This window comes from Fukomys damarensis, unplaced genomic scaffold (genome assembly GCF_012274545.1).
Source record: "Fukomys damarensis isolate Sample0158 unplaced genomic scaffold, DMR_v1.0_HiC HiC_scaffold_28, whole genome shotgun sequence".
NCBI classification, from domain to species: domain Eukaryota; kingdom Metazoa; phylum Chordata; class Mammalia; order Rodentia; family Bathyergidae; genus Fukomys; species Fukomys damarensis.
In genome coordinates, this window is record NW_022900940.1 from 13186285 (window position 1) to 13203290 (window position 17006).

At 38.7% G+C, this 17006-nt stretch overlaps 1 protein-coding gene and 1 pseudogene across 8 annotated transcripts in view; both read left to right on the top strand.

Annotated features, from left to right (window-relative positions):
• Itpr1 (inositol 1,4,5-trisphosphate receptor type 1) overlaps positions 1–17006 on the top strand; it is a 342964-nt gene that overhangs the window by 187084 nt on the left and 138874 nt on the right. For 7 of the 8 annotated variants that reach the window (XM_033757082.1, XM_019205188.1, XM_010608720.1 and 4 more), the window contains 7 exons: positions 595–720; positions 2700–2900; positions 4591–4842; positions 7824–7949; positions 9897–10025; positions 14218–14338; positions 16191–16375. In XM_033757082.1, the coding sequence (XP_033612973.1) occupies positions 595–720; positions 2700–2900; positions 4591–4842; positions 7824–7949; positions 9897–10025; positions 14218–14338; positions 16191–16375 (1140 nt within the window). The remainder of the gene's footprint in view (positions 1–594; positions 721–2699; positions 2901–4590; positions 4843–7823; positions 7950–9896; positions 10026–14217; positions 14339–16190; positions 16376–17006) is intronic. The other variant, XM_019205192.1, reaches the window with a different exon arrangement.
• On the top strand, positions 8768–8903 carry LOC117283641 (annotated as a pseudogene).

Here is a 17006-nt window from a genome sequence, read left to right on the forward strand (position 1 = left end):
ATGCCCAAGGTAGATATTTTCCCCATTTTGCAGAAGAGATAGCTAAATCTTAGGTTTATACATGTGCCTGAGGTGACAAGGAAAGGATTTAAGGTAAGTACAGTGTGCTCTCATAATTTAGAGTCTTTTCCACTCTGCCTTGTTACCTGATGCTAGAAGTTCATGTGCCAGTCAGGTTGAGGAAACTGAAAAAGGTGAGCACCTGGGCTGTGGCCGTGGGGACTTGCCACTAGAGAGGAGTTGCCCTGGCTTGCCTGTCAGCACTGCTTTCTGAAGCGGGGCTTCAGAAGTTTCAGCCCTTGCTAGACAGTTGAATCCCAGAAACATGCATTTAAGTTTTACTCTTTTGCCTTTATCCTGAAGGAAATCTTTTTGTTTGTGCCCAGGGTTCATGAGAAAGAATCTGTTTTCATGGATGAGGCATACATAAGTAACTCATTAGAGTGGATAGTGCACAGCCTCAGTAATTACCCACAGCATGCCCTCTGCATACACCCCTTGAATTCCACCTCAGTAGGAGGTGCTGGGGGTGCAGTGGAAGCTGGCATCCTGGCCTAGCAATCAGTGCTTTTCATCTCTTTTCCCCCCACATAGGCTGAAGACACCAAGATGCAGGAAATTATGAGACTGGCCCATGAATTTTTGCAGAATTTCTGTGCAGGCAACCAGCAGAATCAAGCCTTGCTGCATAAGCACATAAACCTGTTTCTCAACCCGGGGGTAAGATCTGAGGCCTGTGTGTAAAGCTGGAGGGGAGGAGAGCAGGGAACAGTTTGTTCTTTTGCTGTTGTGGTTTCCAGGACTTGTTGTAATGCAGCCGTCATTCCAAAGTGGAACGTTGTGACCAGCTGTCAGCAGGAGATAAATAATCCCCATATTAATGAGGAATAAGATAGATGAGGCAAGTAGAGAAGAAGGTAGTAGGGTCAAAGTAAGATATATTCCTGTTTTTTCCTAATAACAGCCCTTACTGTAACAGACCTAGCAATATAGAAGTGCTAAGTCTTAGTATGTAGCCAAATACATAATATATCCACATGAAACATAGGTAGGTTACATTTTAGTTTGTTAAATACACGTTTAAATGTATTAAGTGTGTGTCTCATTTTCCTTTAAAAAATGATGCCATCCTTTACACGTTGTCTTGAATTTTGATTTTTTCCATTAAACACAGTATGACTGCCTTTGTAAATCCAAGCTACAAAAGTTTAATTCTTTTTTGATGGCTAAATGTTATTCCACAAAATGGCTATAACTTTTGAAAAACTATTCCTATATTAATGCATAGTTAGACAAGGTTTAATTGTGAACTTTAATAATACTGTAAAGGATTTCTTTAAACACACACACACACACACACACACACACACACACACTCATTCACACTTAGTAGTGCTTAAGTTTTCCAGAAAAAGGGTTGCTGTGTTATATGATAATAGTACCTTTTATCATGTAAAGAGAAAAAGCAACAGATCATATGATTGAAGGCACTATCTCATACCGAACCTTAAACTCAATAACTCTGGGTAAAAAGTGAAAAATAAAGTCCTAGGAGATAACACAAGAATATCTTTATGGCCATTGTCTAAGCAAAATTTTCTTGCACAACATTCAAAGAATGCTGATTATGAGGAAATATTGATAAATTGGACTTCGTTAGAATTAATGTCTAACACACTTCTAGATGCTACCATGAAAAACAAAGATAAGCCAGGTGATGGAGGACATCTGTATAGCTTGTGTTCTGTAAAGAACTCATACTCAGAATATATAACATATTCAACAAGTCAGAGAAAAGACAACCCGGTCATAAAAATGGGCATAGAAATTTGAATTGTCACTCGTTAGTGAAGAAGACCCACTTTGCTAATAAATGAGATAAGGTGTTCTTGTGTTCGTTTGTTTGTTTTTGTTTTTTTTGGTACTGGGGATTGAACTCGGGTCCTTGTACTTGCAAGGCAGGCCACCGAACCGCTGAGCTAAATCCCCAGCCTGAGATAAGATGTTCAACATAACAAGTCATTGAGTAAATGAAAATTGACTTATATGTGCACAGTAAGATATGACTGAAATTAAAAAGACTGACCATACTGCAGGGGCGTGGTTGCATTGTAGAATTAGATTATTAACCTCTTCTAAAAGCTGTGTGAAAGTATCTTTTGAAACATACATATTTATATTCGTGGCTCAGCAATTGTGTTCTTGGATATCAACCCAACAGCAATGTATATATTACATTTACCAGAAGACATAGAAATGTTCAGAGCAGAACTTTTAGTAATATTGGTGAAACATTGAGGCTGAGTACTCCTGCAAGTGCCTATCAGCCATAGAATAGATCGATACATTATCCTGTATGTATGCAATGAAACATACATATTGGTGAAGAAGAGGACATGAAGTTCAAGGACCGGCAAGAGAGAGGTTAAACTACGGGTTGGGCTATTAAGGCCTGTTTTGTTTCTTAATATGAGTACTGATGTTTGTTCTGCAATCCGTTTAGCCGAATACTTAATTTATTTTTCTGTGTGTTTCTTATGTGTCACTGAAAAAGTTTACTAAAAAAGAAGGTATACAGAGATGAGAATGGGAAATGTATCTTCAAGGTTTTAAATGCTTCTGTGTATGTTTTTAGGGGAATCCTCTTTTTTTCTTGTTTTTGACTCTTTGCCTGTCCTCCTGTCCTTATCTTGTGCCAGATTCTAGAGGCAGTAACAATGCAGCACATCTTCATGAACAATTTCCAGCTCTGCAGCGAGATCAACGAGAGAGTCGTCCAGCACTTTGTTCACTGTATAGAGACCCACGGTCGAAATGTCCAATACATAAAGTTCTTGCAGACAATTGTCAAGGCAGAAGGGAAATTTATTAAAAAGTGCCAAGACATGGTCATGGCTGAGGTGATAATTACATATTTCTGTATATTTCCACCTGGTGGTCTATAGAAATTTAAAAATTATTGTAATTTAACATTGTCTATATGATGTGACATCTTCAGGAGCCAAACAGAAGGACAGAGTGTAGTGTGTGTGTGTGTGTGTGTGTGTGTGTGTGTGTGTGTGTTCATGTTTGTGAGCTTGAGCAAGAGTCCAACCTGATTTTTTATAGCCCTAAATCTGTTTATTCTGAGAAAGTTTGGCTTGGATTCTTCTGAAAGGCAAAAGAAAGAGGAATAATGAACCAAAATGTAGTGAATAAATATTGAATGCATTTGGGACCCAGAAAGTCACAACAGCTTCCTTTATGTGAATTAAGACTTTTTCCTTATTTATTCGCCTAATCAGTTGCTTGAAATTTTTTTACTTAATGAATCATGAAGAGCAGCTGGTCTGCAGAATCAAGGATAGTTTTATTTGGTTCTTCAGCTCCTTGCGGATATTGTCTCTGATCAGAAAGGCCCCCTTTGCCAAACATGTGACTGTGGCTTCTACTTAGGGTTAATCTTTCTTTCTTTTGAAGAATGCAATTCTGACCAAACTCACATAACACTTGTGTTTGTAATCTCCTCCCTCTCTCTCTGTGATTCCAGGGGCATTAGGGTAGTGTAATTAAGAATTGGCTTGACCTAGGATATAGATCCTAGCCATACTGCTTTTCTGGTTGTGTGACTTTAGTCATTTGGCTTGGTGTCTTAACCTTTCAGTGAGACCACCTGTAAGATGAAGGTGTGGCCGTATTTACTTTAAGGAGGTAGTATGTAGATTAAATGAGACAATGGTGAAAATAGTAGCTCACCTTGACTGAAAGCCTACCACCCTCTGGTTACCATTCTAACAATTTAAATATAATAATTCAGTTATTCTACATGAATGTGCTCTGAGATACTGTTTTTGTCCTTATTTTTACTTGCGAAGAAGCTGAGATACAGTGAACTCTGGCAGTCTACCAGAAGAGTTTATCTTGGTATCTGGCACACAGAGCTCATAAATATTGTTAGAAAGTAAATAATATTGGCTATATTATTTTAACTTAGATGCCATTACTTTCAGGGTGCTTTATATTTCATGTGCTGAAATTGATTCATTATTAAAATAGATTTCTGAGCAGTCATATCCTAGGGGGTAAATTTTGAATAGGAACACCTTCTTTTGATGAATGTTGAAGGAAAAGCATATCTTAATGAGAAGTGGATAATTTGTGACTGAAGCAATAAGATTTATAAAGAGATACTTTTGTAAGAAGATTGGATTAAAGACCTGTAAAGGGATACTTTGTAAAATATAAAAAAGTAGAAGCATTTAAAGTAGAAAAATCAAAGCCCAATTATTAAGTTAGGAAATACAAGTGCAGGCTTGTGATCTATATTTTCACTTGATGCATAAAGTCTAGTTGCAGACCTTGTATTGCCCTAATACTTTTTAAGGTCCACTGTGGTATTTCTGTATTCATGGATTAGAACGATGCTGCTGAAGGCTTTTAGCTGGTCGGTGATAAATGAATGAAATCCAGATGAGTTCAGTAGCCTAAGTAAGACTGGTTTGGGAAGGTCAATCCAAAGAGAGGATCTCTCTCTCGACTGCAAATAGAATTTTGTAAGGTTGTCCCACATCTCCAGGTTTGTGACACAAGTGAGCTGTGTTCTTTCTGTAGCTGGTCAATTCAGGAGAAGACGTCCTCGTGTTCTACAACGACAGAGCCTCTTTCCAGACTCTCATCCAGATGATGCGGTCAGAGCGGGACCGGATGGACGAGAACAGCCCTCTTATGTACCATATCCACCTAGTGGAGCTCTTGGCTGTGTGTACTGAGGGCAAGAACGTCTATACAGAGATCAAGTGCAACTCCCTGCTCCCGCTGGATGACATTGTCCGTGTGGTCACCCATGAGGACTGCATCCCCGAGGTGAGCCTGGCCCCAGGAGTATCCTTGTCTGTCTCCCTGCAGTCTAGGGGACTGTGGCTTTGTGGTAGGCATTGTGGTGGCTGCCTAGATGAGCCCTCTGGGCTTTGAGACCTGCCCCTCATTTTGTAAAGGGGTTTCATTTATCTAAACCAGCATTTTCCAAAGCATGGATTTTGAGTGAAAGGAACATGGCAGGGGAATTGGTCTTTTTCTGCTTCCTTTGGAAGAGTGGAGAAACAGGTACCAGCTCTGTAGGACTAATTTTATTAAACACAGAAAATATGAATGAACTCAAAAATAAAGATCAGATACATAGAGATCATATGAGTAGAACACACTGTAAGTTAATTTTTTATAACAAAAATTCTTATTACAGAAATAATGACCTGTAGAAGCTAGGTATGGTGGCACACCTCTGTCATCCAAACACTTGGGAGGCTAAGGCAGGAGGGATGCCTTGAATTCAAAGCCAGCCTGGGATACATAGTGAGTTCAAGACAACCAGCCTGAACCACATAGTGAGACCCTGTCTCATAAAAAGTCTAAAGAAAAGGAACTACATGTTATCAATAAGAAAATAGAAATATAAGTGAAATAAATGTCACATGTAAATACTGAATAGTTTCTCTGGTGTGAAAAACTATAATAGTATACAAGATCCTAATGAGATAATTAACAATGTGAAATAGGAAGAAAAGGGCTAAAGGTGTAGGGGAAGTGGGAAGGGTAGGGGAAAGGGAATAAGGGAAAAGAAAAAAATATGAGAAAATGAAAAAATGGAACTAAAGTGTTTATAAATGGGGAAGAAAGGAGGGGGTGAAGGGAGGGTAGGGACAAGGGGAAAATGAGAACCAAGACCTGTCATGTAAAAATACAGGATCCCAGTAATGAATGTAACTATTGTATACCTAGATGGTACAATAAACTCAATAAAAAGAAAAAAAATAGAAATAATGCATATTTCACCACCTACCAAGCGAACTTATTAAATTTTGAAGTTCTTGGCTTCCTTTTTTCCATTTATGTATATTGGTAACAAAAATTGGATAATACAATGTATACTTTCTTCTAGTATATTTAAAAATAGGCATTTAGTTTATATTCAAACTAAAACTATATGTAAAGCATATGTAGTTCATATCAAAAGGTATACTACAATATTATGTTTTAGATCTTTTTGCAAAGTTACCACATTTTTAAAAGTTCAAATATCAACGACTAAAAAGTGATAAACCATGAAGTCTTCTAATCTTTTCTCTCTACCCATCACATAGAAAATAATTTATTTTGTTTTTGTTTATCTTTCTAGTGTTATACATATAAACTTTTATCTCCTCAAAAGTGACATTCTATGTACACTCCTCCATAACGTCTTTTCAAATCAGACCCTATATTCCAGATTTCTTTTTTACAGTTGTATAAAATTTCATTGTATTCCTGAACCATAATTGTCCTCAGTGAGGACTAAACTAATTTATAATATAATGACATAATAATTACAAGAAGAAAAATGCTATTGTATTTATCTCAGACTTGCCCTCACAGTGTCATACTTTGAGATTCTCATATATGAAAACTGCTCATCAATGAAAACTGTTTTCAACAGTTTTAATTTGCTTTTCTGTTAGGGATTAGAAAGAGATGGTATATTTAGACAGTGGCACCTTGCTTCACAAGCTTAATTCTTTCTGTGATTCTGGTTGCAAACCAAATTCAATGGTTAGGGTTAATGTTGACCTTATGGGGAAATTTAAATTTAATTAGATTCTCATCCAATTCTTTTTGAGCCAGAATCATGGAAGGAATTAAGTTCACAAACTGAGGTACCACTGTAACTGCTGTTAGGAATGAGTAACATAGCATAGTAAGTATTAGCTGGATTTTACCCTTTATTTAAAATACAACAGAAGTACAGAAAAATACATAAATTGTAATCATACAATATACTCAAGTCAAGAAATACAGCAAAAACCTTTCCATTCCCTCTTCTCATCCTCACCTTCCCACAGATGGATTCTTCTTTAACATATTAAAGCCAACTCATAATTATACAGTTGCTTTTTGATATACATGCCTTAATCGTTTTTACCTCCTTTTATGTGTTGCTTTGTTTTTTTAACTTCAGCTTTCTGTTCCCAAAGAGGACCACATACTCATGAGCTATTTTCTGTTTCCATATAATACCTTCAGACCTAGGCAACCACTAATCTTTCTATGCCTGTTTTGGACATTTCATATGAATTGAATCATATATTATCTTTTCAAACAGAATTTTTTATTTAGCTCAATTCTTTAAAAGATCATGCACATTCTTGCACACTGTATTTCTTTATGTTGTCAAGTTATACTCCATTGTGTATATATACCACATTTTGTGTATCCCTCTGAAAACTGATGGACTTTCAGGTTACTTTCACTTGTTGACTGTTGGAAGTAATGCTGTCGTTCACATTTATTTATAAACTTCTGTATAGACCTATGTTGTCAGTTATCGTAGTGGTTGTGGTTTGTGGTCTTAGTTCCTAAATAAGGTTGGACCATTTTCCATGTGTCTTTTAGATATTTTATATTTCTTGAAGAAAATATTTGATCACATTTTTTGCCTAATTTGTTTCTTGGAGAGTCCAGCTTTTATGCAGAGATCTAGGCCTCCTTCATTGGTCTGTGTGTTGTGGACGTCTTCCATCTTGTGCCAGTAGACTCTCTTAATGGTACCTTCTCATGACGAGAAATTCTTAATTTTAATATAGTCACACTTGACCTTCTCCTATGGTCAGGTTTTTTGCATCATGCTTTACTTGAGATCATGAAAATACTTGCTTAATTGTAAACTTGGTAGGTCAAAAATCACAGAAATGAAAGCTGGTAGGCAAATGGAGTGACCATCTTGATCTGTGCTCTTCACTTTGAAGATGATGCAGCTAATTAGTTCCACTTGCATCAAGGTGGTTTTTCATAAAATCTGTGTTTCTGCCTTGCAGGTTAAAATTGCATATATTAACTTCCTGAATCACTGCTATGTGGATACTGAAGTAGAAATGAAGGAGATTTATACCAGCAATCACATGTGGAAATTGTTTGAGAATTTCCTTGTAGACATCTGCAGGGTAAGGAATTTCTGGAACTTAAAGAGAGTTTGTGTGTGTGTGTGTGTGTGTGTGTGTGTGTGTGTGTTGTCTTTCTGTCCAATATAAAACAATAGTCACATCATTGCATCATTTCTACTCTTAATTTGTGGCATGAGGTGGCATTTATGGCTCTTTGTTTTCATCTCTCATTTCTTCTCATTTTCTTCTAGCTGAAAACAGATTTTATTTATCAAGCTTCAGGAGCGATAGTTTCTGATAATTTCATTTCACCTTTTATGGATTCATTTGTGAATAATAAGCTGGAACATACTGAAGTGAAATTTTAAGGGTTTTGTTTTTCCTTTATAGTATGTCTGTGTTCAGAAGAACATCCCAGAACTTGAGGATCTATCTGTTGTATTCTGATTTCGAGGATGCTGCTAAGTACAGCACCTGTCAGTTGCTTTCCCAACCCATAGCTAGGGTGATTTCTAAGACACTTGACCCTGCACACTGCACAGTCTTCAGTATTTATTTGTGAGCCACAGGATTATTGCTTAACAAAATTATGATGGGATTAATATGAGTTTTGTAATATTGGGCAATGATGTAGGTAATAGGATTCTTCAGAGAAGAATCATGAAATACATCCCAATTTCAGAAATACTGTGATTTTTAAACAAAAGGTACATTTAGGAATCTTAGAAAGTAAATTTTTTTTTCTGTTTCGCTATACGATTACTAGTAATAAGAGCTAATTTTCAAAAAAGAAAAAGCGCTTAATTTCCTTGTAATTGACTATTTAATAGTACTCTAGTATTTATTTCACAGACTTATGTATTTCTTTAAAATCTCAAATCGCTTCTCGGCCTTTTGGCTAAGATCAAGTGTAAAATCTCAGATATTTCCTCCTTTTTTAATTCCATTAGTCTGATAGTTGGGGCATGTTTGAAGGCTGTTTTTGCTTCTTTAAAACAGGACTTCATGAAGCTCTCTCTAAAGGACCAGACAGTAAACAGGGCCAGCTTGGGGCATCGTCCCTCTCTGTCATAACTACTCTGTTCTGCTCTTGTTGCATAAAAGCATGACATGGAAAAACAAATGTGTGTGGCTTCTTTCCAATAAAGCTTTATTTATAAAGATACCCACTAGCCCTTTGCTGACCCCTTAAATTGTTCAGAAATGCTATAAAACGTATTATTTCATCTTGTGGTTATGTTCTGAAACCTCCTACTATTAAGGTTAGAACATGGCGGTCTGCTGATAAAAGTTGATTTTTATTAATTTACTTTCTTTTTTAGTGTAAGCAATTTTATATCAAATTATAAAAGTAATACATTTGGTAACAAAACATTTTCCTAACCTAGTAAATGACTAGTCTTACTCTAATGTCAAAATAAAATAGAAGACAGCTGAAATTTAAGATGCTTTTCTTATCTCAAAGCCTGAGTTCAGTTGCAAACCATGGAGTGCTGTTTTAAACAGTGTATTTCAGTAAAACTTCTGTTGAATGAGAGCATTGTCGGCCTGGAGAGTGTTACGCCAGAGCTTAGTGATGTATTTGACACTTTTGATTATAGAGATTAGGACTACGGCTTACAGTAGCAGAATGGAGGGCAGAGCACTTTTAGGTGGAAATGGAGACATTTGTGTTTACTGTGTTTCTTAGTCCTCCTCAGAATTTTAGACTTGCTAGATACAGGTAGGATGTTGCAAGCTGTGGCTTTGTTAGTCCCTGATCAATCTTAATGTTCTATGATTCTATACTATGCTATCTGAGCTAATTTTACATCTCTTTAACCACTATATAGGATTTCTTTCTGTTAATTTTGTTATTTATTCAATAATTTTTTCTTAAGGGGATAAACCCTGACCAGTAGACTTTTACCTTTCATTTGTTAAGGATTTAATTGGGAAGGATCATGGGTTTCTTAATGTTTGGGGTGGGTTTAGGTGTGATGTTTTAAGCATTCATTTGTCTTCCAGGCCTGTAACAACACAAGTGACAGGAAACATGCAGACTCAATCTTGGAGAAGTACGTTACTGAAATTGTGATGAGTATTGTTACTACCTTCTTCAGCTCTCCCTTCTCAGACCAGAGTACGACTCTGCAGGTAAGAAACATAACAGAGTTGTTCCATGTGAGTTGCTGGGACATATTTTTTGCTATGTGCTTCATTGCTGAGAGCCAGCCAGGAAAACTGCTTTGGTTTGTCAGGTTAGACTTGTTTCTCCTGTAATTTTTTTTTTTTTTCTTTTTTGGTACTGGGGATCGAACTCGTGTCGTTGCACTTGCAAGGCAGGCGCCAGAACCACTGAGCTAAATCCCTGGCCCTCTCCTGTAATATTAAGTGAAAATGATTTTGCAATGCCCGTGCTCTTGTAGACTGTGAAACAGTATTAAAACCCAAAATGTCAGAGTATGTCAGTCAAGAAAGTTGGAAAACCATGAAATACATATTTGTGCTTTGGTTTTCCATGTTGGACACTATTCTCTTTATTTTTCTGTGAACCAATTTTTGCCTCAAGCAGGAATTGTCAGAGAAGTAAGCTTTTAACATACATAAATGTTGAGTCTCTAGCACGGTTCTGGTTGTCTGTGTACATTTAGAATACAAACTCTAATTTTTTAAAATGAGGCTAATGTATAAAAGGCTCTGAACTTTTTATTGTCAACAAATACTTTTCTTGGCATAAACCAAAAAAGGCCTTTTATACTTTCTTTCTCTGGTGAAAGTCATGCCTCGCCTCCCTGGCTAGATCTTCCCTTTTTTGTACTCCCCACATTTGTGAAGGATGGGAAATGGTGAACTTAGGCTTGGCTGCGGTGTGTTTAACCACTTAGCAGTACAATTCTTTATATACATGATGACCACAGCTCGCATATTTTTGTTAATTTTTAAAGATAATATAAAAATGTCAATTTATCAAATTTATTCGGTAATTTTTCTGTGTATGGTGTATATTAAAACATTCACACCTGCTCCAGCAGCACATGGGATAGTCAGTACGCACACAGACGTGTTGCCTGAGTGGTGTTCCAGGTAAGCTATTAAGCGGTTAAAATACCAGTAGAATGTTCAAGAAGCAGCTGGAGATTTAGAATCCCAGGAGGAAGAATAGAAATTTGGAAGCTTTAGAACAGGACATTTAGGTTACAATCTTCATTGTACTCCTCAGCAGCTCTGTGAAGGTCAGTGAACTTCAAAACCTCTTTTTTTATATTTCAAACGGGACTATACTGTACTGTCAGCCTCGCAGGTTGTAGCGAGAATTAGAATATTTATGAAACATCGCCCAATGCCTGGCGCAGAGCAGGTGGTTCATAAGTGGTAGCCTGAACTGTTCCTTGCTAGCCTATGAGCTGCAGGAGGCCAGAGTTATCCCTTGGGGATATGGCTTTTTTCATACGTTGCTCCACCACTTATGCCTGGCATTATGACTGGCACCTATTTTTGCTAATTGTTTTGAGTGAAGAAATTAGTACATGAGATCCAAAAGAATAAATTAATGCATGAGATCCAGAAGAAACCAAAGATAAGCCCTGACTTATTGCAGTCTTAGGCAAGAAAACAAAGTAGTGGAGTAGACCTGGAAGGACACAGATGATTCAGGATAGGATATAAAAGAGGCTAGAGGGAGATCAAGGAGTTACCGTGCAAGCAACGTGAGATTCAGGACCCAGTGGGACCTCAGGACCTAAGAAGGGGAAGACTTCCTTAGGGGAAGCTACCTTAGTTGGCTTCATGTTACTACAATGGGATACCCTAGGCAACTCATATAGAAAGAAAAATGGTTTATTTCACTCAGTGTGGGAGGTTCAAAGGCATGAAGCCTGTATTGGCTCAGTTCTAGTGAAGGCAACAGCGGTCAGATGCATGTTGGAGCGAAATGAACTGCACTGGAATAGAGAGATGAGGGGGCTTGATTAGGGGGATTGGGGAGAAGCAGAGAGAAAGAAACAATCCCAAATCCCTTTGTGGGAACACCCCAGGGACCCAAAGTCCTCTCAGAAGTCCTTAGCTCTCAGAGGTTCCTCCTCCATATAGTGCCAACCTGTGGACCAAACCTTCAATTGCAGTAGATCCTTGGGGCCAGTCAACTACTAAATGGTATACAAACCGTAGCAGCAGTCATGTCCTTTGTGCCAGAGGCCAAATCAGCTGATGCTTATGTACAGTTAGGAGATTTGATCGTATTCAGTATCTGTTCGTTCATCTGATGTATACCCAAGTGTCACATGTGACTAACACCTGATGTCAAGTAAATACTGGTTTTATTGAATTAACTTAATCAAGAGATACTTTTCTCTGTGATTCAGGCTGTTGGGTTCTCATCTCACATCCAGACTTAGGAGTATACCACTGCTTACTTCGTAGGATCATGCTGAGGGCTGACTGGGCTGTGTTTGGAAGTGCTCAGGCATGTGGGAAGTGTTCAGGGTCAGTGGCTGCTCCCTGCGGGCCCTTGGAGTCAGCTCAGAAGCTGAGAAGCAGCCACAGAACTCAGAAACTAATCCTAGATTTCTTGGCCCAATTCCTCCAGCTCCCTGTGTTCCTTTTCTCTATTAGTAACACAGTTCACCATCTCAAATGGCTGGGAGGGAGTAGCACAAAGTACTTCTTGAAGAAAGCACTGAAATCATAGTTCCCAAGAGAACTTAGTGGAGAGAGAATGGATTGTTGGCATCAAAAAGCCTTAGAGTCAATTAATTGCTCTGCTATCAATTCTTAATTCTTTTGTATGCTTATTTTTATTCTTTATGGGTCTTTATTTTTCATTTATGACACCAAAGTAAGTCCTGTGTCACAGAATTGCTACTGATGAGCAAAGGAGATCCTGTGATGTGTCTGTAACAGTGTGCACTTAATAAAGGGAAGTTGTCTGAACAATATTTATAGAGGAAGTTCTGGATGTTTTATTAAATATTTATATTTTCTTGTAATAGTTCCTTTTATACCCTAGGACCTTTCATTGTTTTTCTTTCATCTCAGAAATCTCTTCCAAGTTTTTGATAATATTTTCTTTGCTGTATTAATTTTCACTTTTGTTTTGAGGGCCTAGGTGAGGCATCTCCTCCAAATCAAAGACTGCTGCAGTAGCCCATCATATATAATCACTTGTACCTTCTGGGTCCAAAACTATCTTTTGGATTGAAACCAAAATGATAATTTTTACTGCATTTATGAAGACTGTCAAATTGATTAAGTATAGTAAATGTATTTATACCTTCATTGATAGGAATGAATCCTGTCATATAGTTAACTTCTAAAACCCTTCCATAGTAAATAAACATAGACTGCCCATCAGAACTTTTTGTCTTTCTATCATTGAAGCTATCCCTCAAAGTATGAGCAATAATCTACTAATCATCAGCTTGTTTTCCTGGATTAAAAATATGCGTTGTGGGCTGGGGATTTAGCTCAGTTGGCACTGTGCCTGCCTCACAGGAGTTTGATCCATGGTACCCCCCCAAAAAATATATTTATATGTATATGGGTTCTATCTGGGAAGGATTTTGGAGTTAGTTTGCCTCAATCCATTTACATAGGATGAAATTAAAACTAAGAGAGGTTAAGTAATCTGCCTCAAGTCCTACAGGTAAATAGACAAGAATACTAGTCCTGGGACTTTGACTCTACTGTTGATTTTTGTACTCAAACTTAGATAATATCAAGTTTGAGTATTGCCTTAAGTGCTTCTGAAGTATTTGAGTTAATATTAACTTATAAAAGAAAAGGTTTAGGGACCAGGGATTTAGTTCAGTGGTTCTTCTGCCTGCCTCGCAAGTGCAAGGACCTGCGTTCAATCCCCAGTATCAGAAAGAAAGAAACGATCTATTTTCGGATCATAGTTTTGGAGATTCCAGTCCATGATTGGTCGGCCCTGTGGCTTTGGGATTGTGGGGAGGTAGCATATCATGGCAGGAACTTGAGGAGTAAAACTATTCACCTGTGAAGTAAAAGAGAACAAAGAGGAGGCCAGGGGCCCACAGTCCCCTTTAAGGGCACATCCCTAATGTCCTAAGGACATCCCACTAGGTCCCAACTCTGAATGGTTTCACCACCTCCCAATAGCGCCACCCTGGGGACCAAGAATTTAATACATGGGTCTTTGGGGGACATTCAACACCATTACTACAGCAGGATACCTCTGGAATCTAGCCCCTTACCGTACACCCTTCTCTAGTTTTGCCTCCTGGTCTGTTAACTTGTATTTCAAAACAATGTCTACTTATGATTAGGTTATCAGTAATCTACAAAGGAAAGTTTCCTCATCTCACCACTCTGGACCTCTTTCTTGCAGACTCGCCAGCCTGTCTTTGTGCAACTGCTGCAAGGCGTGTTTAGGGTTTACCACTGCAACTGGCTAATGCCGAGCCAGAAAGCCTCTGTGGAGAGCTGTATCCGGGTGCTCTCTGATGTAGGTAAGATATAGAGTCAGTCCGGATATAATCTGAGGAAAAGTATTGCCTACCATTTATGACTGGCTTAGCTTTTCTAAGCTTCCATATACTAGAACTTGCAAAGCCACGACTAGAGCCATGGTCTTCTTGGTTCCTCAGTCTCTCTTTTATCTGCCAAGCCAGCATTTCCACAGTGAGGACCAGTTAGTCCCACAGTAAGATAGTCCTTGAAAAATAAGATTCCATGGTTAAATGTTAGGCAGTTCTTGGAAAGACAGAGCACAAACAAGTTACTCGTTGGGAAGTCTCTCGGTCAGGATGTTAATTTGTTTAATCCAGCAAACACATTTACCCATGGAAACTAACTTTCTTATGGAACACACCCTTTCTCTGAGGTCACACCCTGCCCCATCTGCCTCTGTGCAGTAAGTGGTACTCTGTCTCCTTTTTCAGTCTCCCCATATGTCCTCTTCTCAGACACAGTGGAAAGGAAGTTCTAAAAAGTACTTCTCCCTTCACCCTGAAGGTATCAGATCTGGTTTCTTTGTGTGTGTGTTTGTTCTGGAAAGAGAATGCAAGTGCTTATGCATGCTGGGCAAGTGCTTCGCCAGTGAGCAACACCCGTAGTCCTTTAAACTGTTTTAATTGACATGTAACTATACATATTTCTGAGATACAATGTGCTCACTTGATTATACATATAGAGTTTATTGATCACATTAGAATAATTAGCATTTCTTTGTGGTAGGAACTTGGAGCTTCTCTCAGTTTTAGCTTTTCTATGATACTGTACATAAGAAGTTATGAATTATAATCATCTCAATGTTCTGTAGAACATTAGTTCTTAGTCCTTCTGTCTCACTCTGCTGTGGGTCTACTTTATCAAATTTCTCTCTATTTCTCCTTCCCCCTACTCTTGCCAACTTCCAGTGTCCAATATTCTGTTCTCTACTTCTGTAAGGTCGATTTAAGAACAGACTATTACTTTACCCATCCCCCATTCTCTATAAGTTCTGAGCAAAGAGAGAAACTTCTTACCTTGAGTGGAGAAAGTCATCTGTCTGAAGTAGCTCCTTGCACAGAGTGACCAGCGGTGAAGGCAGGTGTGGTTCTTATCACTGTTAGTAGCTGTGCATGAAGAATAGCTGGTATTTATTGTGTATTAGGACTTTTTGCCTGGCTTCAGTGGTCCTTGCCTGATTTCTTTACTATCATATGGTAGGCATTGGTAGCTTTTTCTTACGTCTGTGGCAGTGTTGGCAGTGTTTCACAGTAAGAAGTTATGCTTTTGAAGGTATAGACCTGTGGTGGTGAACCTGCGGCACACATTTCACAGTGGGTTGTTTGTGTCACTGAAAGCTTTAAAAGGCTTGCCATCACTGGTACGGATGCATACAGGTTCATGACATGAGCTGTCAGAATCAGGGCCCAGAGTGAGAACCTCCAGATAACTCCTTCCTTTCCCCAGGCGTAACTGTATGTCATAGAGTTGTGTACTTGTTGAGACTAAAGGAAGTGTGTGAGTCCCTATCACAGAAATTAGCTGGTTAAAATTTGAGCACACCGCTGACTAGTAGAGTCCAAGAACTCCAGTCACCTGTGAAGTAAAGTCACTCTGACTTGCCCAACTTTATGACCTGTTTGCATTTCCGTGATCTTCTGAGCTATTGCCTTCAGGATTTCCCTTGGGAGACCATAACCTAAAAAGATAATAAAGTTGAATTGAGCCCTTTGTCTTTTCACTCAATACTATGTAAGCTAGCATATTATAAGCATGGAAAAATCTGCCTGATGGGTGGTAGTTACTTAAGTGCATCCCTAAGGCGTCTCTCACAAAAGTTGTAACCTCACAAGTCAAATGTCTCCTGTGTAGCCAAGAGCCGGGCTATTGCCATTCCTGTGGACCTGGACAGCCAAGTCAACAACCTCTTTCTGAAGTCCCACAACATTGTGCAGAAAACAGCCATGAACTGGCGGCTGTCAGCGCGCAATGCTGCTCGCAGGGACTCTGTTCTGGCAGCTTCCAGAGACTACCGGAATATCATCGAGAGATTGCAGGTAAGGCCTGGTACTCGGGGAAGTGATACTTGACCTGCTTTCCAAATACAGGCAGGGACATCCACAGGTGGCCACAGAGAGAGGTCGGTGAATGAATAGGCACTTGTTTTAGTGGACGTGGGACCCAGGAGCACAAAACTCCTTAGACCAAAAGTCCTCTTCGTAAAAGATTAATCATAGACCTATAGCTTTCTCTGTGAACAGTGGGGACTCTGCTCTTATTAGGAGAAGATAGTTAAGTATTACAAAGAGAATGCTTGGACTAAAGGCATAAAGATCCATTTTCCCATCACATGAGGGATATTTAGGCTCTGGAATCAAGTGTAGTGATCCCTCAAAGAAGAATTTTATATCAGAGTGACCCAAATGCAATGAAGAGTATTATTGAAGTGCAGCTAGAATATACTCTGCCCTTACTGAGCACCAACAGGAGAGTCACTCCTGTGCTGTCAAAAGATGGACTCATATCAGCACCTGGGTTTGAGTTCTGCTTCCTCTGCTAAGAGGTGTTGCAATCTTGGGAAAGTTGCTTAACTTCTCTGTGCCTCCTAATTTGTAAAATAGGTGATATAACACCTACTGCATGAGGTTGATGTGAGCATGAAGAGAGCAGATAACATGTTCTAGTTAT